This window comes from Thamnophis elegans, chromosome 12 (assembly GCF_009769535.1).
Source record: "Thamnophis elegans isolate rThaEle1 chromosome 12, rThaEle1.pri, whole genome shotgun sequence".
Classification (NCBI taxonomy): domain Eukaryota; kingdom Metazoa; phylum Chordata; class Lepidosauria; order Squamata; family Colubridae; genus Thamnophis; species Thamnophis elegans.
Genome location: NC_045552.1, coordinates 40928468 through 40951652, shown reverse-complemented (window position 1 = coordinate 40951652; position 23185 = coordinate 40928468). Strand labels below are relative to the sequence as shown.

Sequence of the window (23185 nt, the reverse complement as noted above, 5' to 3'; positions counted from 1 at the left end):
TTTTTGGCCATTTTCAGGCTGGTTTTGAGGTCATTTTTGGCCTCAAAAATGGCCCAGAAAATGGCCTGTTTTTCAGGCCATTTTCAGGTCATTTTCTGGCACTTCAGCGTCCACAAAGACCAGCTGCTCACGGCTTTGAGTAGATTCCTGCGCATGGGCATATTAGCAATAAATCAATTGAACCTCGTCTTTTACGCCTGCTAGGAGGGCTGCTAAAAAGACCCAGGACTTCAAATGTGTCCCTGGTGGGCAACAGAAGAAAAAAAAGGAGTTTTTCCCCCCCTCATACATCCATCTCTTTTCCTAACTGTGTGATCAAAAACCCTATAAGGAAAACCAGCATGGTGGTTTCAAGTCCCCATTAGCCTTTGTCTACAGTTGTTTTGCTAACTTTTCTTTCTTTTTCACAATTTGCTTTCCTCTTCAAGTTTCAATTCCTGGAGGAGAGAGAAGAATGAAGCACCTTGTTCAATTATAGAGGATTCTTATGCATGACCCAACCATTCTCTACCTTTGACAGAGAATTTGACATTGCACTCAAAATAAGCCTTAGATTAACTGGAAGGCTGGTAGACATGTTCAACCATACATGTGTGGAATCTATCTATCTATATAAATGTGTATGTGTGTGTGTGTATGTTCCAGCATAACTGGAATACCTCAAGCAATTTTAATAAAACTTGGTACATAGGTGACTTATTCTCTGCAAAAAAAATACTGTGCGGGTAAGATCCCCTAACACCCCTCAGAGTATGTATTCTGTTAAGATACAGCCTGTTGTGCCTTAAAATGGCTTCTACTGTACTGCCGTAAAATGGCTTCTACTGCACAGTGCAGTGGAGTTGCCATGGTAATGGCTTCACAGTACTCCACAAGGGGGCTCCCTCTTCTAAGGGGGAAAATCCAACATTAGAAATTACGTTTAGTGCGGACATTTCCCCCCTATAAATAAATACCGGGTTATCAGCTAGTTGTCTGATAAATAAGGACCATTCCTTCCTGACATTTTGAGTAAGTGACCTGAGGTAAAACAATTAAATTTGCCTCAATTTTTTTCCAAATCAGGACCTTATTTCTTCTCTGTACTTGCCCATTTTTAAAACTTGTGGATTTCAACTCCCAAAATTCCCCAGGGAATTCTGGGAGTTGAAATCCACAAGTCTTAAAGGGGCCATGATTAGAAATCCCTGTTTTAGATTTAGATTCAGAAAAATTCTGAATCTGAGAAGCCAACATTATGCTTCCTTCTGTGGGTGAGGGAAGATGTGAGCAGGATTGGGGGAATGCCAAAACTTATGGAAATTCCCTCCTCAAAAAAACCCTTCTTGGGAGAAAGACCACTTGTGGGATGGGGAAACACCTCACAAAGAGTCCAGTGAAGACTGGAGTGGCCAAAGAATGCTGGTTAACAGCTAGAGGAAAAGATGAAGGATCAGAGGAAAAAATGAAGCAACCTGGAAAATTAGATGTGCTTTTTCACTGCAAATGAAAATCGTTTGTATACTGGTGACAGAATGGCAGTAGTAACCAGGGAGAAAGTTAGCTATTTCTATCACGTGAGTGAAGCATCTGCTCTTTGGAGCTGTGACTGGCAGGCCATCTGGGAAGCAAAACCCATAAAAGAAACCAGAAAGGAACATCTATTTCCTCACTTGTGCACTGCTTCTCTTCCTAGCATGCCATCCCTTAGTCTAACATTAAGTAGACATGGGTCAAGTAGAGGCCATGCTTTTCCTAGGGGCATTCTGTGGAAGCGAAAGTTGACTTTGAAGAAGCCAAATAGAAAAAGTGCTGATGCCTTTGAACTTTGGATTGGAGAAGACTTCGAAGAATGCTGTGAACAATAACAAACAAACAAAAACCCCACCAATGGATCATCAAACAAATCAACCTGGAGAATGACCAAGCTCAAATTATCTTGCTTTGGACTCATATGAAGACCAAGTTCTTTGGAGAAGGCTCTAAAGTTGGGAAAGGTGGAAGGAAAGACAAGAAGATCCCCAGTAACAAGGTGGAAGACTCAGTTACAGTAATGATGACAGCACCGTTGGAAGACCTGAAGGGACAAGTTAGGAACAGATCATCACATGGAGTTTCCTAGGGGTGACTAAGAGTCAACATCAATTTGATGGCATGTAATTAATTAAAAGCGTTGATGTATTGCCTCAGAGGCTAAGATGCTGAGCTTGTTGATCACAAAGGTCGGCATTTGAGCAGTTCAAATCCCTAGCGTCACGTAACAGAGTGAGCTCCCATTACTTGTCCCAGCTTCTGCCAACCTAGCAGTTCGAAAGCATGTAAAAATGCAAATAGAAAAATAAGAACCACCTTTGGTGGGAAGATAATAGTGTTCCATGAGCCTTTGGCATTTAGTCATGTCGGCCACATGACCATGGAGACGTCTTTGGACAGCACTGGCTCTTTGGCTTTGAAACGGAGATGAGCATGCCCCCTAGAGTCGGGAACAACTAGCACATATGTGCAAGGGGAACCTTTAGCTTTAGCTTTACCTTTAATTAATCAAAAGTGAAGGGCATATCATCCACACTCTAGAACAGGGAAGCATAATATGTTTCAAGCCAAGGTTCATACTGGTCATTTGGAAGGCATTCAAAATAAGGCTGGGAGAGAACAATGTGTTTTCCAGTTAGTGGGTGAGACCAAGACAATTAAACATTTGATTTGGTTTCATTTCATTCCATCTGAATTAAATGTAAATCTCTTTAAACAAGTTAAGGCTTCCCTTCCCCCTTTGGTTATAATAAAATTATGGTTTGCCTGCAGATTTTTGAGAAGGGAAGGGAGATATGGGATCTGCCCCCAAAGCTATGAACTACTGTTCCAAATTTAGTTGTGTGTTAAAATAATTTATCTAATTTATCTAATAAGTGCTCTTTAATTTCAGGAAAAAGAATTTGCTTTTGGATGTTTTGGTCAACTGAAAAGATAAATTTTGATAAGGGAAGGGGAAGGAAGGAAGGAAGGAAGGAAGGAAGGAAGGAAGGAAGGAAGGAAGGAGAGGGAAGAGGGAAGGGAAAGGAAGGAAAAAAGAAAAAGAAGGAAGGAGTGGGAGGTGGGAATGAAGGAAAGAAAAAAGAAAGAGAAGAAAGAGGGGAGGGGAGGGAGGGGGAGGGAGATGGGGAAGAAGGAAGAAAGAGAAGAAAGAGGAAAGGTAGATGGGAAGGAAAAAAAGAAAAAAGAAAGAGAAGAAAGAGGGAAGGGAAGGCAGGCAGGCAGGAAGGGAGGGAGGAAGATGGGAAGGAAGGAAGGAAGGAAAAAAGAGAAAAAAGAGGAAAGGGAAGGAAGAAAGAAAGAAAGGAAGGAAGGAAGAGAATGAGGGAGGGAGATAGGAAGGAAGGAAAAAAGAAATAGAAGAAAGAGGGAAGGGAGATGGGAAGGAAAGAAAAAAGGAAGAGAAGGAAGATGGAAGGAAGGGAAGGGAGCCTTTCCATTTTGATGAACAAGACCTATTCTGTCTTTAGTTCTGCAAGGGAACTAAACAAGAAAAGTACTACATACACCCTTTTATATTTTTGTTTTGTTTCAAATAACGGCATTCATTCCCACACAAATTTTAACATTATTGGGCACAATATTCATCAGAGGTTTTAATAAACACAAGGCCAATGCTTTTCCCAATCCATCTGCAGATGGGTTGAGATGGCTATTTTTCGGATGCTTGCCTAACCTGAAATCTTGCGGTCACCATCTTGGGAAGATAGCAGATGTAACTGCATTTGTTATTTACAAAGGGGGTTTCTGGAACTCAGCAGTTCTATGGAAGAGGCTGTTCAACCTCAACGCAACACCAAACGGAAAACTCAACCAGGTTGCCTTTGACTGATTGAGAAACATCCTACTAGTGAAAGCAGAAATTGCTTCCATTGTGATGCGTCTTTCCAGGGAACCCATGAAGTTGTTAATCCCAACTTTGTGGCGACTAATGCCAACTTCATGATGATCAATTTATTTTGAAGGCATATCTAAATATTTTGTAGGTAGCTGATTTGTTTAACAATCAGTTAATCAGAATAGAGCTGGAAGGGACCTTGAAAGTCATCTAATCCAACCCCCTGTTCAAGCAGGAGACCCTATACTATTTCAGACAGACTTTCTTAAAAACCTCCAGTGTTGGGGCACCCAACTGGTTGATGGTTCTTATTGTCAGGAAATAGAATAGAATACCACAGGATAGAACAGGTTGGAAGAGACCTTGGAAGTCTTCTAGTCCAACCCCCAGTTCATGCATGAAACCCTACACCCCTTCAGACAAATGGTTATCCAATCCCTTCTTAAAAACTTCCAGTGTTGGTGCATTCTCAACTTCTGGAGGCAAGTCGTCCCCCAGATTCATTGCTGTAGTTGTCAGGAATTTGGTTTATCCATCTGACAGATTTATTGTTGGAGTCAAAATCCTGGTTTTGGATTCGCAGCTCTCTTTGCTTTGGTGGGAAAGAGGAGTTGGGACCTCAAGGAATGTGGATCCCTTGCTGGTAGCCTTTGCATGAGTGTCATCCAGGCTGGTCAATAGATCTTCACCCCTGTCAACCATCTGGTGAGTTCTACAGGACAGAATTTGCATCAACTGAAAAGAGCACACCAACAGCTGTTTCGCAGGGTTGCGTGGATTCTACAGTTTACGCTAATGGTGATTCTAAGCAGGGTTTGTTTATCACCCTTGGCTAATCCCAAGGAGTTTGTATAAGATGTGAGCTATGAAATATGGGTCGTTCGCGCAATTTGTACTGTTTGCTACATGCAAAGTTTAGAGAGGAAAGGCAATCGCTTTGCAACGTAGTTCTCAACATTATTATTATTATTTTATAAGCAAAGGGCTCAATGGGATTGTGGGTTCCTTCCTTCTTCCCTCCCAAAACAATCTTGTGTGGTCAGTTATGTCCATCTGTAACTCAGCAGATGGGCAACTGGCCTGAAGAGCCGAGCGGGGATTTGAATTTGTGGCTTCTTAGGAGCAGCTGAGAAAGAAACAGAAAAACATTCTAAAAAGGCTGAAGGGTTGTTATAAATGCTCTGCAAAAGCAGAATTGCACTGCTTTTTTATAATCATATACAGGTAGAATTTGACTTATGACCTGTTGTGGTCCAGAGTCGGAGAGTGAGGAGGTTGGGGAGGAACATGGGCCAGTCCTGGAGTCTGGGGAAGGCTCGGACAAGGGCTCTGCATCGGAGGCAGAGAGGGGGCCAAGGCCATCTGCTAGTTATGTGCTGCTTCCAGAGCCTCCGGAATCTGACATCAGGGATGCAGAAGAACAGTGTGAGACTGTTCCCAGTGTGGACATGCTTCTGCAGAGCTGCCAGAAGGCAAGAACAGTTAAGACAAAGGGGCAACTTGGGAGAAAGGCTTGGAGATGATTGGCCCCCTCCCATAAGACATAAAGGAGGAGCAAACGGACATGACTCTTTGCAGGAAGCAATTCGTTCATTCTGGTCGGTTCAAACTCTGAGAAGCTCCGTTTTGACTCTGTGATCCATTTGGCCTTGCAAAACTAACTGGCAATTAAGTCGCTGGCAGCATTTCAAGGGAGATAAAGGTGGGTGCTTATCAGCATTACCCTGAAAGACTGTGGCAGACCTCTGTCGGACTCTTCACAGACTGTTTGTAAATCATTATGGGATGTGAATGACCATAATTTACAGCCGTTTAAATAAAAGAGGGTTTGGGGGACTAAGCGTGCGATTTATGCTTTGCCAGGAAGCCCAGCTCAGAACAAGACCAACAGTTGGGACCAGAACACTTGTTGCTAAGCAAGTCGTTTGTTAAGCAAGCCGTGTCCACTTCTGCAATCTTCTTTTGCCACTATTGTTAAGCGACTCACTGCAGTTGCTAAGAGGATCATGCAGCCGTTAAAGGAATCCAGCTTCCCCCATTGACTTTGCTTATCAGAGGTTATCTGGGAAAGTCGCAAATGCCACGCACATGACACCAGAACACCACAACCACTGTAAACACAGGCTAGTTGCCACGTGTTCAACTTTTAATCACATGACTGTTAAGTGTGAGGACTGTCACAAGTTACTTCTTTCAGCGCCCTTTGTAACTTCAAACGGTTGCTAAATGAATTGTTACAGGTCAAGGGCTACCTAGCTTGCAATAAAAGCTGGGCCACCAGGGAACGAATTCAAGGAACCTTATCCTAGTTCACCAGCCTCAGCTAGCTCCACCCATAAATGCCTCCCTCCCTCCCTCGTCTCGATCATGTTCTTACATCCCAAAGCTTTATGGTAAGCTTGTGTCAGGTGTGGAAAGATCAGGCCCACCCCTGAAGGTCCAATTAAATGGATGTATTGCTGTTCATGATTATGCACAAGATTCATGATTAAGCATGATTATGATTATTCTCAACTAGCACCTGCTTAGAGCTAGATAAGGGCCAATGGAGCTCAAGGGGTGGTGGCGGTGGTTAGTTCGCTTGTGACTACTGTATATACTCGAGTATAAGCCTAGTTTTTCAGCCCACTTTTTGGGCTGAAAAAAGCCGCCTCGGCTTATACTCGAGTCAGTGAAAAATTTGCCCGAAATGGAGGAGAAAAAGGGGCGGGGCCATGCCGCTGGGTGACACTCGTGAATGGCCCAGTGCCCCTGTGAGTTTCCCCTCCCTCTGTGTCAGTTTGCCGCGCAGCGCGCACCGCACCATCCCCCCTCCTCACGTTCTAATGTAATGCAGGGCTGTCTTACGATTCCCCTTCCTCCCCCTCCTGCCGCTCTGCAACGATGTCCCACCTCCTCCTTGTTATGGCAAGCAGCCACATAGCGATGTCCCACCTCCTCTGGTACAGTGATCCAATGATAGGAATCACTGTGCCGTGTGTCATAGGAGGCGGGACATCGCTCCCGCAGCTGCACGGGACATCATCATCACAGCGGGACATCAGCATCATGAGGTGAGTGAAGTATTTCATTGAATACACCGCTAGTTTACTGTTTTTCTTTGAAATAAATATTCAAAAACATTATTGGTATCTATTTTTATTTTTGAAATTTACCGGTAGCTGCTGCATTTCCCACCCTAGGCTTATACTCGAGTCAATAACTTTTCCAGTTTTTTGTGGTAAAATTAGGTGCCTCGGCTTATATTCGGGTCGGCCTATACTCGAGTATATACGGTACATAGGAATTCTAGGCTTATCCCCCTTTTCACTCTGCCTCCGGATTCTGTTATCCCTTTTCCTATAATTTGGGTAATATTTTGGTGGTTAGAGGGCATATTTAAAGGGTAAAGAGTAAAGTAGAGAAAGTAAGGGTGGGGAATTAACAGTAGGAGAGAGAGTAAGAAAGAGGAGAAAGGAGGAGGAGAAGGGGAAGAGAGGGGAAGAAGAAAGAAGGAAGGAGAGGAGGAAAGAAGAAGGTACAGAAGGGAGGTTGAGAAGATGAAAGGAATCAGGTTGTTGCAAAATAAGATGGAGGCATGGAGTGACAAAAAAGGGACCCAAACTATATTGTGTGTGTGTGTGTGTGTGTGTGTATGTGTGTGTGTGTGTGTGTGTAAAAATGACTATAGGGACTAATGATGAATAGATAAATGTTAAATAGCAATTATAAGAATGTATATCTATGAATGAATTTGAAAGGGAAACATAAAAAAAAAACTTTTTTTAAAAAAAGAGGGCATATTTATAAGGCCCAGCAGAAGGGGAGATCATGTAGAACAGGCAAGCAACAGATTAACAGATTAACAGAGTTGGAAGGGACCTTGTAGGTCATCTAGTCCAACCCCCACTCAAACAGAAGACCCTACACCATTTCTGACAAATGGCAGTCCAGTCTCTTCTTGAAAGCCTCCAGTAATGAAGCTCCCACAACTTCCGAAGGCAACTTCTGTTCCATGGGTTGATTGTTCTCACTGTCAGAAAATTCCTCCTTATTTCTAGGTTGAATCTCTCCTTGATCAGTTTCCATCCGTTATTCCTTGTTTGGCCTTCAGGTGCCTTGGAAAATAGGTTGACCAATATAAATAAATGGGGAAAGGATTTCTTTTCCTATTTTTCTACACGGGGAACATTTTCTCTCATTTCTCCAAAACATTTCTTTTTTCTTTTCTTTTTTTTTTTTGAAAACTATTTTCAGGGTTACGTTACAGTTTGTGTGTGTGTTTCCTGCTTCAAAATGGCAGGAAACTGCACCGCCAATTTCTGGCAATCATGGTATGAGAAAGCAGAAAAAAGGGGATCTGCAGGATCATAGGCAAATCTGCCGTTTGGGTGCCTCCTCAGGATGTAGGATCACGTGGTTCCTTCCCTTCAGCTATTTCAAATCTATACATTACCGAAACTCTGATTCCTATAACCTCTAACTGAGCAAAACTGTGCGCAGTAGGCAGTGGTGAAATTCAACTTTTTTTTACTACCGGTTCTGTGGGCATGGCTTGATGGGCATGGCATGGCTTGGTGGGTGTGGCAGGGGAAGGATGCTGGAAAATACTCATTCCCTCCCCACTCCAGGGGAAGGATACTGTAAAATCTCCATTCCCTCCTCACTCCAGGGGAAGGATACTGTAAAATCTCCATTCCCTCCCCACTCCTGGGAGAAGGATACTGCAAAATTTCCATTCCCACCCCACTCCTGGGAGGATACTGCAAAATCTGCATTCCCTCCCCACTCCTGGGAGAAGGATACTGCAAAATCTCCATTCTCTCCCCACTCCAGGGGAAGGATACTACAAAATCCCCATTCCCACCCTACTCCTGGGGCCAGCCAGAGGCAGTATTTGCCGGTTCTCCAAACTACTCAAAATTTCCGTTACCAGTTCCCCAGAACCTATCAGAACCTGTTAAATCCCCTCACCCCCACCCACCCCCGTGCAAGGGAAATGACTCTGTTGATCAGCCAGCAGTGTTCTTTGCACAAAGCATTTTCTCATTAAAGGGAGCAAAACCTCATCCTAGTAAAAGAAACGCCCAAAGCATTTATCACTATGTAAAACGATGGAGGTAGCATCTCCAGCTGCCCAGCCCAATCCTGCTTCCTTCAGCCAAAAGGCCTTTGAAATTCCCAGTTCCTTGAATGTTAGAGCTAAATGGCAGATGATGTCAGCAGGGAGAGGATCCTAAGCCCACATGAGCTAATGAAGAAATGTACAAGGGGCTGAAGTCTTTAACTCCTCCCAGGATGGCTGATTTCCACGTTTTCTTGGAAGAAGGAGGAGAAAAATAAATGCTGGCCAGCTATTCATCCTTTAGCAGGAAAATTGGATGACGCTTCTGATCAGCATTTCTCAACCTTAGCAACTTTAAGAGGTATGGACTTTAACTCCCAACATTCCCCCAACTTAATGGGGGGAGCACAATGTCCTCAACTTACAACAGTTCTGTTTTGTGGCCATTCGAAGTGACAGCAGCACCGAAAAAATTGACTTACAATTTTTGTTGCAACATCCTGACACTTATGTGATCAACATTCAGATGCTTGGAAACTAACTCATATTTATGATGGTTGCAATGTCCTGGGATCCCACAAACCCCTTTTGTCACCTTCTGAGTAGCCAGAGTCACTTAACAACCCTGTTACTAACTTAAGAATTACATTGATTCACTTCACAATTGTGGCAAGAAGGGTCGTAAAATGGGGCAAAATTCACTGAACAACTGTCTCGCTTAGCAACAGAAATGTTGGACTCAATGGTAGTCGTTAAGGCAAGGACGACCTGTATTGTTTTAGGGAGCAAGGACCAACATTGTGTAATGGAGAAGATGATAAAGGAAGAACTCCAGATTCCAGTCCCAATGTGGGGCAATCTTGAGTCAATCTCCCACCTTCAGAGGGTTGTTGTAAAAATTAAATGAGAGGAGACTGTCAGAGTTTGTTTCAGCAATCACATCGAGAAAGCATACACAGGTAACTGATTCAGCAGGATTCATTAACTTCTCTTTATATACAACATAACACATAAAGTAAATATACAATACCAAAAGCAGGTTTTCCAACCTGGTGGCAAATACAAACAAAACACAGGCAGAGAAGGAGAAAAGTTTCAGTTTCAGTTCAGAGCAGCAGACTAGTTTTGAGTTCAACACAGACTCAGAGCTCCAGAGCTAAGCCATGTCCAGGCTCCTGGCTGTTTCAGCCCCCATTGGCTGACTTTGTTACTAAGTCCTACTCCAGTTCATGAATATAGCTACACTGACAGAGACCCCTCCTTGCCTCTCATACACTCTTGTTGTAGTACAAAGGGGAACCTAAAATAGCAGTAAATAAACACATCGTATGAGAAGATAAGAGCTGTGGTGGCGCAGTGGTCAGGATGCAGTATTGCATGCTAATTCTGCCATCTACCGGAGTTTTAACTCCTGCCTTCCATCCTTCCGAAGTCAGTAAAATGAGGACGCAGATTATTGGGGGCAAGATGCTGACTCTATAAACTGCTTAGAGAGGGCTGTAAAAGCATTATGAAGCGGTACATCAGTCTAAGTGCTATTGCTACTTTTTGGTCATAAAAATATCAACTGTGAGTTGCTGGATAAGTCGCCTGGCCCATCAAGGCCAACAGTGTGTTCTCAACTGCACAGTTAAGCCCACCGGTCTCCCAGCTTTAAGAAGTAGCCTTGTTGCCATCAAGATGAATAGCCATTGATCCCCATGACTGATCCAACACTCCCTTGATCCTTCATCACTGGTACGAACTTGGCAGTTGTGACCAGCTGTTTTCTCCCCCCTTCCAAAAGTGCATATTCTTTGCATTAGCACGGTTGACCCAATGCATATAAACCACATGTACAAATTGCACACTTTCAAGTGTTTCTTTTAATGATTGTTAGGCTTGCAATGTCTTTACTTCAGTTTCGCTAGAAAAGTATACAGCTTCTCCCCTGTAAGATTTTTCCAAGAACTCTGTAAGGCCACCAGGCTCAAAATTTTGGGTTTGCATAATCTGGAACTGCGCCGCCTGCGGTATGATCTAAGCACAGTACACAACATTGTCTCTTACAACGTCCTACCTGTCAACAACCTCTTCAGCTTCCACCTCTATAATACACGGGCAAACAATTGATGCAAACTCAAGGTAAACCGCTCCAAACTCGATTGCAGAAAATACGACTTCAGCAACAGAGTGATCAACGCCGTTGTTACATCCTTGAACCTTCACAGCTTCAACCTCAAACTGTCTCCCATGGACCTTACACTATTCCTAAGAGGTCTGTAAAGGGAGCGTGCATAAGCGCACTAGCGTGCCTACCGTCCCTGTCCTACTGTCCCCATTTATCTGTATTCATTTCTTTTGTTCATGTCCATGTTTATATTTATACCTACTATCTTGTACATATTTGACAAACTAGTAAATGCAAACACAAATACATGTTGGCCAAAAGATACTCGGGAAGCTTCCAAGATGGTGAACACAGAAGTGGACATTTCAGACCGTAGACCAACACCTTAACTTGACTCTTGTTCACTATTTTCAGAACATGTTGAGGTATCCTTTCCCACCAGCAAGACACAAGCCAGGATGGAGCATCGTTTGAGACAAATAGATGAGGATCATGCGTCCTCCCACATTTGTTGAAAAGAGTTGATGTTGTCTGGACTGGAAAACCCAAGTTGCGACCTCAGCAAATTAAGATGAGCAAAAGTTCAGCAGGGTGAATTGCTCATGATTCTGTTCCATCCAAACAGCCTAACCCAGTGACCGTTTCAGGGCTGTTTTCATAAGGTAAAGGGTAAAGGTTCCCCTCACACATACATGCTAGTCGTTCCCGACTCTAGAGGGTGGTGCTCATCTCCATTTCAAAGCCAAAGAGCCAGTGCTGTCCGAAGAGGTCTCCATGGTCATGTGGCCGACATGACTAAACACCAAAGGCTCACGGAACGCTGTTACCTTCCCACCAAAGGTGGTTTCTATATGTCTACTTGCATGTTTCAAACTGCTAGGTTGGCAGAAGCTGGGACAAGTAACGGTAGCTGACTCCATTACACGGCACTAGGGATTTGAACCGCCGAACTGCTGACCTTTCTGATCGACAAGCTCAGCGTCTTAGACCCTGAGCCACCGCGTCCCTGGCTGTTTTCATACTGAGGTTCTAATTTTGGTTTGAAGAGGAGGGCAGTCCGCCCCTAGGAGATACTAAGAACCAGTTAACATATTACCAACCGGCCCCAAAAAAGCAGAAGGAGGTCAAATGACTGCTGAAACTTCTGCTTTTAGAATTGTTGCTGTAGAAAGGAAGAACTTGGGAGAATCCAAAAAACGTAGGCGGGGAAGATGGCCCAGTCTTAGGTTCAATGTCGCACCACCCAAAAAAATCACACAGTGCAGAGCCTGTCAGATGTTTCTCTTCCATCAGAAGACAAAGAAAAATAAAAATGGACCCGTTCATTTGTTTATGGTCAGGGGGATTTTTGCAAGGGAATGCTTTTAAATAAATCTCACCCTTGTGAATTTGAAGAAGGCCCAAACCAGGGTTCCCCAAACTTGCCTACTTTAAGACTTGTGGGACGTGGTGGCTCAGTGGCTAAGATGCTGAGCTTGTCGATCAGAAAGGTCAGCAATTCGAATCCCTAGCACTGCGTAACAGAGTGAGCTCCCATTGCTTGTCTCAGCTTCTGCCAACCTAGCAGTTTGTAAGCATGTAAAAATGCAAGTAGAAAAATAGGGACCTTTGTTGGGAAGGTAACAGCGTTCCGTGCACCTTCGGCATTTAGTCATGCTGGCCACATGACCATGGAGACGTCTTCGGACAGCGCTGGCTCTTTGGCTTTGAAACGGAGATGAGCACTGCCCCCTGGAGTCAGGAACGACTAGCACGTATGTGCAAGAGGAACCTTTAGCTTTACCTTAAGACTTATGGACTTCAACTCCGAGAATTCTCCAGCCAGCATAGCTGGTCTTAAAGTTGCCAAGTTTGAAGACCTCTGGCCTAAACACATGGAGATCTGAACTATTCAGCTCACAAATCTCCCTATAAGGAAATATTGGTTTTAATTACAACAGCCTCTTTGCTAATCTTAGATAACCAGCTCTGAGGTAATAACCATTTAATGGGGAAAACAATAGTTTCTTCTCTTTATTCAGAAACATAATAAGAGCTGAAGGGACTTGCATAATAGAGGAAGAATCGTACAATAGTAATTATCTCTGGAAAAGAATGTTCTGAAGCCACTTATATATTTCTTAACTTTTGCCTCTTTCTTTTTTGCATTTCTTGCACTGTTTGGTTTCTTCTCCTCTTCTTTTCTTCTCCTCTTTCTTTTTTTCAATTTCAATTTATTCTACGGAAACAATTCTTGATAAATATAAAACCATAAATAAAAGTAACACAGTAGCATTTATAGTGAACTTAAAAAAGAGACAAGGAGTCCTCAGCTTAGAGCAGTTCATTTACTGACTGAAGTTACAACGGCACTGAAAACAGCAACTTGAGCATTTTTCACACGACCGTTGTAGCATCCCTATGGTCATGTGTTCAAAATTCAGACTGTCAGCAACTGACTCATATTTATGACGGTTGCAGGGTCCCGGGATCAGCATGCTACCTCTGCTGGCAGGCCAAACAGCATGTTTGGCCTGCCAGCAGCCAGCAGAGATAGCAGCCGATTCGGACAGTGAGGAGGTTGGGGAGGAAGATGGGTCAGCCCTGGAGTCTGGGGAAGGCTCTGATGAGGGCTCTGCATCGGAGGTAGAGAAGGGGCCAGAGCCCTCTGACAGTTATCAGCTGCCTTTGGAATCAGACATCAGTGAGGCAGATGAACAGCTGGAGCCTGTTCCCAGTGTGCACATGTGCAGAGTTGCCAGATGAAGGGAATAGCTAAAGAACAGGGGTCGGCTTGGGAAGACTGCCACAGGTGAACAATGAATGGCCCTCCCAGAGGAAATAAAAGAGGAGCGAAAGGGGAGTGGAGTTTGCAGGAGGCAATTAGTTCGCTTCATTGGTTCGTGACTCTCTGAGACTCTTTGCCACGTTTTGCAAATATCGGCCTGTCAGCTCTCCAACCCAGAGAAGGTCTGTGACTGTAAATCCTCCCTTGAAAGACTTTGCTGGATGTGAATGAGAAGAATTCACAGCAAATTAATAAAAGTGTTTTTTGTCAGGACCAGGAGTTTGCTTCAGGCTCTTGGGAAGAAGCCTACGTCAGAACACAAGGGATCCTCTTTTGCAACCTTCTGACAAGTAAAGTCAATGGGGAAGCCACTTAAGAACCGGGTTACTAATTTAACAACTGCAATGATTCACTTAACAACTGTGGAAGGAAAGATCATAAAATGGAGCAAATTTCACTTAACAACTGTCTCACTTAGCAACAGATATTTGGGGCTCAGTTGTGGTTGTATGTCGAGGACTACTTGTATAAAGTTCCTATCCGGCCTCAATCCCCTATCAACCATCCCTATGGTCTAAATTGACATCTGCCAATCTGTACCACAGTAAATAATAGCACTGGTTTGTTTGTTTTTTCAAAAAAGGAAAACACATTTGCAGATAATTGGGTCTTTGTTCCATAGCTCATCATCAAAGGAATGTAAATATGTTGGGGTATTCAGCGGTGGGTTTCATATTTTGTTACCACCGGTCAGCGGGTGCACACACCGCTTCCATGCATGCGCCCGGCCTCAAAAAACATGGGACCGCACAGAGCCAGGGCATGTGGGCAATTTCCACTACCAGTTCAGGCGAATCAGTCCGAACCGGCTGAATACCGCCCTGGGAGTATCCTTAACAAGATGTGCCTAACCATGATGGTGGCCAGAGGTTAAAATACATTCATTACAAGTCTTTGCATCATGAGGTCACACCAAGAAAATAAAGAGCAAAGTTCTGGTTCTGGCAGGTTTTAATCATTTTCCCCCCACCAGGTCTCTGGTGAAGACCTGTGAATTAAAAGAGGAGATGTCACTTCCATTGTATGTCAAGTTACCAGAAGAAGCCTCCAAAATTAGAATTAGTCCCTCGTGCTTCTGGAGTGAAACTGAAACGTGGGTGGCAGAGCTAATGCCAGTTTCATCTACGCCTCCTCTCTTTCGATTTTTAAAATATTACACTGCAAAGACACTCAATGGAAGCGAACATTGGGAGAAGATTGGAAGAAACAGGATCGAAAGATTATGGATGCTTTTGGTGTTGGAAACGTCTGAGAATAACCAAGGATATGATACACCTTGGAAAACCCAAAAAAACCAGACCATAGGAGCAATCAATCCAGAGTTCTCATGAAAAGCAAAAATAGCCAAACATCAAATTAATCATACATTGAATGCATGATGTGAAGGGCCACCTGCCTTGAGAAGTCCATAAGGGTGGGAAGTTGAGAAGAAAGAGAAGGCAAAGAGGTGGCCAACAGCAAGGTTGGGTGGATTCAGTTACACTGGTATCAATTGGGAGACCAGGATGGAGACAGATCATATTGGAGATCTATCTATATTAGCAGTTCTTAAATTGTTTGGCCCAATCATCTCTTTTGTTTGGCCCAATGTTAGAGTGGATCTCTATAATGCACTCTGGAACATTGTTGTGAGTTTCAGACTTGTTCATTTTAAAACCCCATGTTCAAAAGTGGTCTGTATCAATAGTCACTGATTTAACATCCCTTTTGGTAGGCCACCTGCCTTGAAGACAGTCATCCAACAACCCAACTTCCTGGCTGCCACTCAGCCAATGGAAGAGCTTGCTTTCAGAAATTGTGGATGTTCCATCACTGGAAGCTTTTAAAAAGAGATTGGACAACCGTGTTTGAAATGGCATAGGTTTTCCTGCTCAAGCAGGGGGTTGGACTAGAAGACCTCCAAGATCCCTTCCAACTCTATTATTCTATGTTTTTTTCCTAGTCATAAATAATGCCAGGAAAAAAAACTATACTCTCTTGTTTCACATACGTCCCTAACTAGATCCTTGATTCACAAATTGTTTCATTACAAACTGCTCTATTACCCCCAGGGTACGTCCACATTACCTCCATGGGCAATTACTCCCAGTTTAAGAACCACTGATCTATGTGGTTGTTAAGAGATATCACCAGCCTGATGGCTTATAATCGTATCTACCTATTTCAAGGAACAATTGTGCAATATAGGAGAAGCCAAAGTTACTATTAAGCTCAACTGCATATCCATATATTTGCTTGACAAGTGAACATTTCCCCTGTGCCCGTGGTGGGGAACGTATGGCACCAGTGCCGGAAGTGGCATGCAGAGCCATCTCTCTGGGCATGCCAGCTGTCGCCCACTGCTCTTCTGGGTTCCGGCACACATATGCACACTGGCCAGCTGGTCTTCGTGCATGCAGGAGTGCTAGAAACCGGAAGAGCAGCTCCCTGGCATGTATGCATGCGCCGGGAAGCTGAGCTTCCAGTTTCCGGTGCTCGCATGCGCGCTGGCCAGCTGGTCTTGGCTGACAGCCAGCTGGCATGTGCGCCAGAAACCGGAAGACCAGGTAACCAGTGTGCATGTGCACCCAAAAACCAGAAGGTAGTCCTCTACTTACAAGCACAATTGGGACCAGAATTTCTGTTGCTAAGCAAGGCAGTTGCTAAGTGAGTTGCACCCAATTTTACAACCTTCCCCCCATGGTTGTTAAGCAGATCACCACAATTTTAAGTGAATCATATGGTTGTTAAGCAAATCCAGCATCCCCAATTAACTTTGCTTGTGGGAAGTTGGCTGGGAAGGTTGGAAATGACGACAATGGCAAGATTACTTCATGCGCAAAACCGGAAGGACGCTTTCGATTCCTATGTTGGGTGGATACATAGCTGCAAAAGTTGATGGAGTTTACCAGAGATGGCTAAATTGATGGTTTTGATTAAAGGGGGGAAAACCCAATTACTTTTGTTTCTACTTGGAAACCACTTCTGGACTTTGTGCTTGAGGTGGGGAAAAAATGAAAACTTTTGATTTTGGGTTTTACCAATTAGATAGGTTTGTTGTTAAAGAAATGGTTAGTTTATACCACTATGTAAAAGCAAAAAGTTGAGCTTTGATACTATTGTCTGATTGTACTGCACCAAAGGGAGCCGGAAGTCACTGCCTTTTCTTTCTTTTCTTCTTTTCCCCCACCCTTTTCCCTTCCCTTACTTTTCCACTATTTTATTTTGTATTTTTTTGTATTTTATATTGTTAAAAAAAATGACAATCATTTCACCCAGTGACACATAATTCATGCCAGTTGCCAAGCACCTGAATTTTGATCACATGACCATGGGGATGCTGCTATGGTTGGAGGTGCAAGAACCCATTGTGAATCACTTTTTTCAGTGTCATTGTAACTGTGGTCACTAAATGAATGGTTGTAACTCAAGGACCACCCATAGTGACATTTAATGTCCTAATTATCCTCATCTTCCACATTTCCCCCTTTAAATTTACATTCACCATCTCACAGCTCCAATAAACCGTTGATCATGGTTTCTGGGGAGGAAATTGTGTTTTAAGACCCTTTAGCTTGTCCTTTCTTGACTGCAGCCAAGAAATTAAAAGACGTTTGCTCCTGGGGAGGAAAGCTATGGCAAACCTAGACAGCATATTAAAAAGCAGAGACATCACCCTGCCAACAAAAGGACATATAGTCAAGGCTATGGTTTTCCCAGTTGCATTGATGGCTGCGAAAGTTGGACCAATGAAGTCCTTTGAACTCTGGTGCCGGAGAAGACTCCTGCGAGTCCCTTGGACTGCAAGGCAATCAAATAGGTCAGTCCTAGAGGAGATCAACCCTGACTGCTCTTTAGAAGGCCAGATCCTGAAGAGGAAACTCAAATACTCTGGCCACCTAATGAGAAGGAAGGACTCACTGGAGAAGAGCCTAATGCTGGGAACAATGGAGGGCAAGAGAAGAAGGGGACGACAGAGAATGAGGTGGCTGGATGGAGTCACCGAAGCAGTCAGCATGAGCTTAAGTGGACTCCAGGGGATGGTGGAGGACAGAAAGGCCTGGGGGAATGTTGTCCATGGGGTCGCAATGGGCCGGACATGACTTCACAACTAACAACAACAACAACAACAAGCTTGTCCTTCTACAAACTCCAACCTTGACGTTTTGACCATTTCTACCTCGTTCTTGGTGGCTTCCAATTCTCCCACTCCAGAGATTACTGCATTTGCTATTACAAGGACTTTCTTCCTGAAAGTTTCAAGCTGTCCCAGCCTTGCAATCATGAGGGTTTTATCCAAACCCTCATGATACAGATCTGAATTCCAATAAAGTTACATCCAAGAGGGCAGTGTGGACATTCTGAACTCTAATCCGCTTTATGCCTTTTGAGACCAGTCTGTTTTCCTTACCCAGCAATCTTACACAGTCATCCTTCATTCTGTAAGTTCTCTTTGTACAAAAGTGATAAGATTCTTAGAAAGCCAACCGTCATGACTGTGACTTCATTGGATAAGCAGTTCAAAATAAGCATCCCAGCATTGTAGCTCAGCTCCCACAGACTTCTATATGCAAAAGGCAATTGGACTTTCTTGGATTTTTTTTCCTTTGAAAATGTTTCGCTTCTCATCCAAGAAGCTTCTTCACTTCACTTCCGTTCAGAACTGAAGAAGCGTCTCGGATGAGAAGCGAAATGTTTTCAGAGAAAATTCAAGGCTAGGCTGCATAAACAGAGGGATAGAATCAAGATCATGTGAAGTGATGTTACCGCTTTAGAATGCCTTGGTAAGACCACACTTGGACAACTGCAACCAATTTTGGTCCCCACAATATAAAAAAGATGTTGGGTCTCTGGAAAGTGCAAAGAGGAGCAACAAAGAGTGATGCCCCATCACTCCATCTCTTTATTTTAATCTTACTCCAGCAAGGAACCATGCCCCGTGCAAAGTTAAGAATAAGAACGGAAATAAGAACTCCAGATTCTGGTGTAAGAATAAAAAAGTGATAAGAAATCTGCAAGATGAATTTTAAATCTCCTGCATTTTTTTAAAAAATAAATAAAAATACCTTCACGCTACAAATAAAAACCCCAGAGATCTAACAAGATCATACTTGTTATGATCTTGAATACTGAAAATTGAACACTGCATTCAGTTTTGGTTGCCATGAGATAAAAAAGATACGGAGACTCTAGAAAGAGTGCAGAGAAGAGCAACCAAGAGGATTAAGGGACTGCAGGCTAAAGCATATGAAGAACATCTGCAGGAATTGGGTATGTCTACTTTAATGAAAAGAAGGGCTAAAGGAGATGATAGCAGTGTTCCAATACAAAGAAGAGGGGAGGGGGTTTCAACCTATTTTCCAAAGCACAAGAAGGCAAGACAAAAAGCAAGGGATGGATGGAAACTGAACAAAGAGAGAAGCAACCTAGAACTAAGCATACATTTCCTGACAATAAAAAACAATCAACCAGTGGAACAACTTGCCTTCAGAAGTTATGGATGCCCCAACACTGGAGACTTTTAAGAAGGGACTAGGCAACATTGTCTAAAATAGTATTGTACAGCCACCTGCTTGTGCAGGGGGTTGGACTAGAAGACCTCAAAGGTCCCTTCCAGTTGAAGTTATTCTGCAAAAAAAAAAACCCCACCCTGTTGCCTTTTTTTGGGGGGAAGGAGAAACCATCGTTGGGACATTGCTTGGAGGATTTCAACTAGTGTTTTGCATACATGGGATGTCCTCTGCAGCTCAGCCCCGGTTCCCCACCCAGGCTCACCCCATTCCAGCATCTGCCACAGCCCTTGGCTTGTCCTCTTCAAGCCACAACCCCACCGGCCAGAAAGGAAGACTTGGTTGGCGAGAAGGAAAATGATTTCTACCCAAATGCTTCTTCTGATACAGCAACTGATCCCCGGAGCTAATTGTCCATTGATCTGCTCTTTATGCATAAATCTATCCATTGTTGCCCTGTTCCAAATGCAGCATTTTTGTCCAAGAGAACAGGCCGAGGGGGGGGGGAGGGAGATCTCACCCTCCACAGCAGAACACAATCCAAAGATACCAGAGATAGCTATTTATGCGAGGCTCCCCAGAGACTGGCTGCTATAGTTATTTAAAGTTCGTCAAGGCGGGGCTGTGTGTGGGAGGGGGGATGTTGAACAAGTCACTAATACACTACAAGTATCCAAAGCCATGGGGAGGGGAGGGAGGGGCTGAAATCCTGATGCCTGGGTGGGTGGGGGGAACAGCTCCTTCTCTGTGACCACTGCCTCTCTTTTGCTTTTATTTTCCAGGTTTCAAAAAAAAAAGGGAGGGAGGGAGAGTGAAACGTAAAAACTCCAGGCGAAAGCGATCTGCAGGATTGTAGCTCAGGGTGTGACTGAAAAGGCACCCAAATGAGCTATGGATCGTGCCCTCTGCAACCCACCCACCCAGCCAGGCTTGAGGAGGTGGGTGGAGTGCAGCTGGTACATTGTTCCGGGGCCCATGGAGCTCAAAGGGGGCCCTTGAAGGGGCAAATCAGCAAACTAAAGCTGATAAAAAACATTATCTAAGATCTATTTGGCAAGATTTGGCAGGACCCTGTAGTGAGTCTGATGTTGCAAAAACGATTAATTTTGATGATGTGATTTGCAGTTTTGCTATGAAAAAGCAAAAACCTTTGTTTAGCAGAATATAAATGCCATTACAACTCCACTATCATAACTGTTATGAGCTTGTAATCCATCTAGTATTCAATTCATTGTTTATGTAGATTGTTTCATAATTGTTTAGATACTGTGTATTGTTTTTATTATCTTTTACAGAAGCACCTGCCCTCTTTTTAATATATCTGCAAGCGTGTTTGAATGTAATTAATAAATGTACAATTAGGACATTATTGCTTTATGTGTCCAGGTATAAGTGAGGGGGCCCATATTAGTCTTGTTCCAGCACTTAATAATAATTTGGAGAATTTTTCTACAGGGCTTCAGGTACCGAAACCCTTCTCAGAGCTGCTTCCCAGAGCTGCCTCCTTTTACTTGCCTCTCTTCTTCCCACTCCCCTCCCTGGGAAGCTCCGATAGGATTCCAGTGGGAGAAATTAAACCAAGGGACCTTGGAGGTCATGTAGTCCAACCCGGAGGGCAGGCGCCGGAATGGTGTTTCCTCCGGTCCTGGGGTCCCGCTCGGCCTGTTGAGGGACGGGCTGGTCCAGGAGGGTGGGACCCCTGCTTGGCAACCCCGGGTGGAGTAGAGGGCGGAGCCTGAGGAGGGGCATCGGTTCGGGAACAGGGTGGGAAGGGCCAGCTGCTGCTGCAGCCCCACCTGAGCAACAGGGCTCCCCCTCCCAGCTCCAGCTGAGAAGGGGGGGTGTCAATCACACACAAGGGTGTGTGGGGTGTGTGTGTGTGTGTGTTGGAAAGCAGGTGGTTTCATGGTCAAGACTTTAAGCTGCTCTTCACCCACAGCTGCTTCTAAACCAAATCTAAATTTCATTTTTAATAGGGGGCAATTTGAACCTTGTTTAAATCAAGTTAGTGGCCTTTTAGGCTTCCTCTGCCTGAGTAGACTTCACTTTTCGAGTAAAGAATTAGATGTCACAGGGGGGGGAGCATCAGGATTTTAGTGATGCTTAGGTGGGGCATGGCCCAAAAAAGATTGGGAACCCCTGCCCTAAACTTTCCTGCACCCTCACCATCTGCTTTTCTTTGCAACTTTCTGCCAAAAGGTAACGTCGGAATCCGAATCTATGGCCAGTCCGCCCCCAGGGCTCCACGGAGCTCGACAAACCCCCTTCCCACCACAACACGCATCTCTCCAAAAAAAATCTACCAGTCACCCTATTTACACGTTTTGTGATGGTGCGTGGTAGGGACCCGCTCTTGCGCTCTTGCGCTCTTGCTTTCGTCCCACGTCCCAACGACTGCAACCGCGACACGGTCTGTCCCGCCGCCCCATCCAATAGCTAAAGCTGCAAGTCCTCCTAAGGATTTCGTCTCCTCGTCGGTCCGGCTCGCCCGCCCGCCCGCCCGCCCGCGGTCCTGCAACTTTCCCAAGCCGGGCACGTCGGGTGGAGGGCGCCGCCTCACCCCCACCCCCACCCCTCCCCAAGCGGAGCCAAAGGCGGCCGCCTCGCCTTGCAAGCCCGGCGGCGGGGCTGGAGGCGCGCGCGATGGCCTCTCGTTCGAAAAAACAAAAGCCGCCTTCGCTCCGGATTGCGTAACGCGCGGAGGCGCTGGCAGACCCGAGGCTGGGGGACAAGGGCGGGTGGGGAGGGGGTTGGAGACAAGGGTGAATGGGGAGGGGGCTGGGGGACAAGAGTAGGTGGGGAGGGGGTTGGGGAACAAGGGTGGGAGAAGGTTGGCGACAAGGGTAAATGGGGAGGGGACTGGGGGGCCAAGGGTGGGAGGGGGTTGGAGATGTGGTGGGGAGGGGGCTGTGGGCCAAGGGTGGGAAGGGGTTGGAGATGTGGGTGGGGAGGGGGCCAAGGGTGGGTAGGGTGCTGGGGGGCCAAGGGTGGTGGGGAGGGGGCCGGGAAAGGAGGAGGGGGCTGGGGAGGGGGGTCAAATAAACACCCAAGAAGCCTCCAAAGCTACCGTTTTATCCCCGAGACGGCTGGGGTCGCAGCCCTCCTTTTCCTAAGAGCGCACCCACCCACCCACTCAAGCAGCCAGCCTCCCGCTCGCTCAATCCCCGCTCGGAAGCCGAGCAGGATCCGCAGCCGCCGGCCCTTCCTTGGGGAGGGAGAGATGGAGCCCCCGAGACTCACGTAGCGCTTGAGCTTCTTCTCGGGGGGCGACTTGATCAGCCAGCCGGTGCAGACGACGTGCCCCGCGCTCATCTTCGCCCGCCTCCAGCGCCCGGGGACGCGCCGCCCGACCCGCAGCCACACAGAGGAGGCGGCGGCGCTCGCCCGCACCCAAAGCGGACCGGAGCGCCGATCGCCCCCGCCGCCGCTCTCGCAGCCGAGGCAGGAAGTCGCGGCATTGAGCGGAGACCCGCGCAGCTGCGAGCCCAGTGCCGGCCGTCGGGGCACGTGATGCCGGGCCGGGCCCAGCCCTGTCAACAAAGCCAGGCACGTGTGAAAGGGCCGGGACTCGCCTCTGGCGGCGCAGTCCTGCTCCGCGGGGAGCCGCTGTGGCTCGCTTAGCCGCCCGTCCTGCTTGTTCTCCCGGCACGGCTGCTGCTTCTACCGATGCTTCCCCGGGGAGAGGGCGGGGGCGGGGTGTGAAAAGAGGCAGGGGGCGTGTAGGAAAAACCCCCTCCCCGTCCTCTCCTCCTTGACAGGTTCTTCCGGAATCTGGAAACTATGGTTTGTTTCAATCAGGGTTGAGTGCCCCTTTCTCAAGCTTTAGTAAGACCAGATCTGGAACAGGTTCACCACTACAAAAAAG

General features: G+C 45.6%; 1 protein-coding gene across 2 annotated transcripts in view; it reads right to left on the bottom strand.

Moving 5' to 3' along the window:
* Positions 1–22958, bottom strand: part of GAB3 (GRB2 associated binding protein 3) — a 99622-nt gene extending 76664 nt beyond the window's left edge. For both annotated transcript variants that reach the window (XM_032228597.1, XM_032228598.1), the window contains exon 1: positions 22561–22958. In XM_032228597.1, coding sequence (XP_032084488.1) covers positions 22561–22632 — 72 coding nt within the window. In that variant the 5' untranslated portion in view covers positions 22633–22958. The remainder of the gene's footprint in view (positions 1–22560) is intronic.
* Positions 22959–23185: the final 227 nt, after the last annotated feature.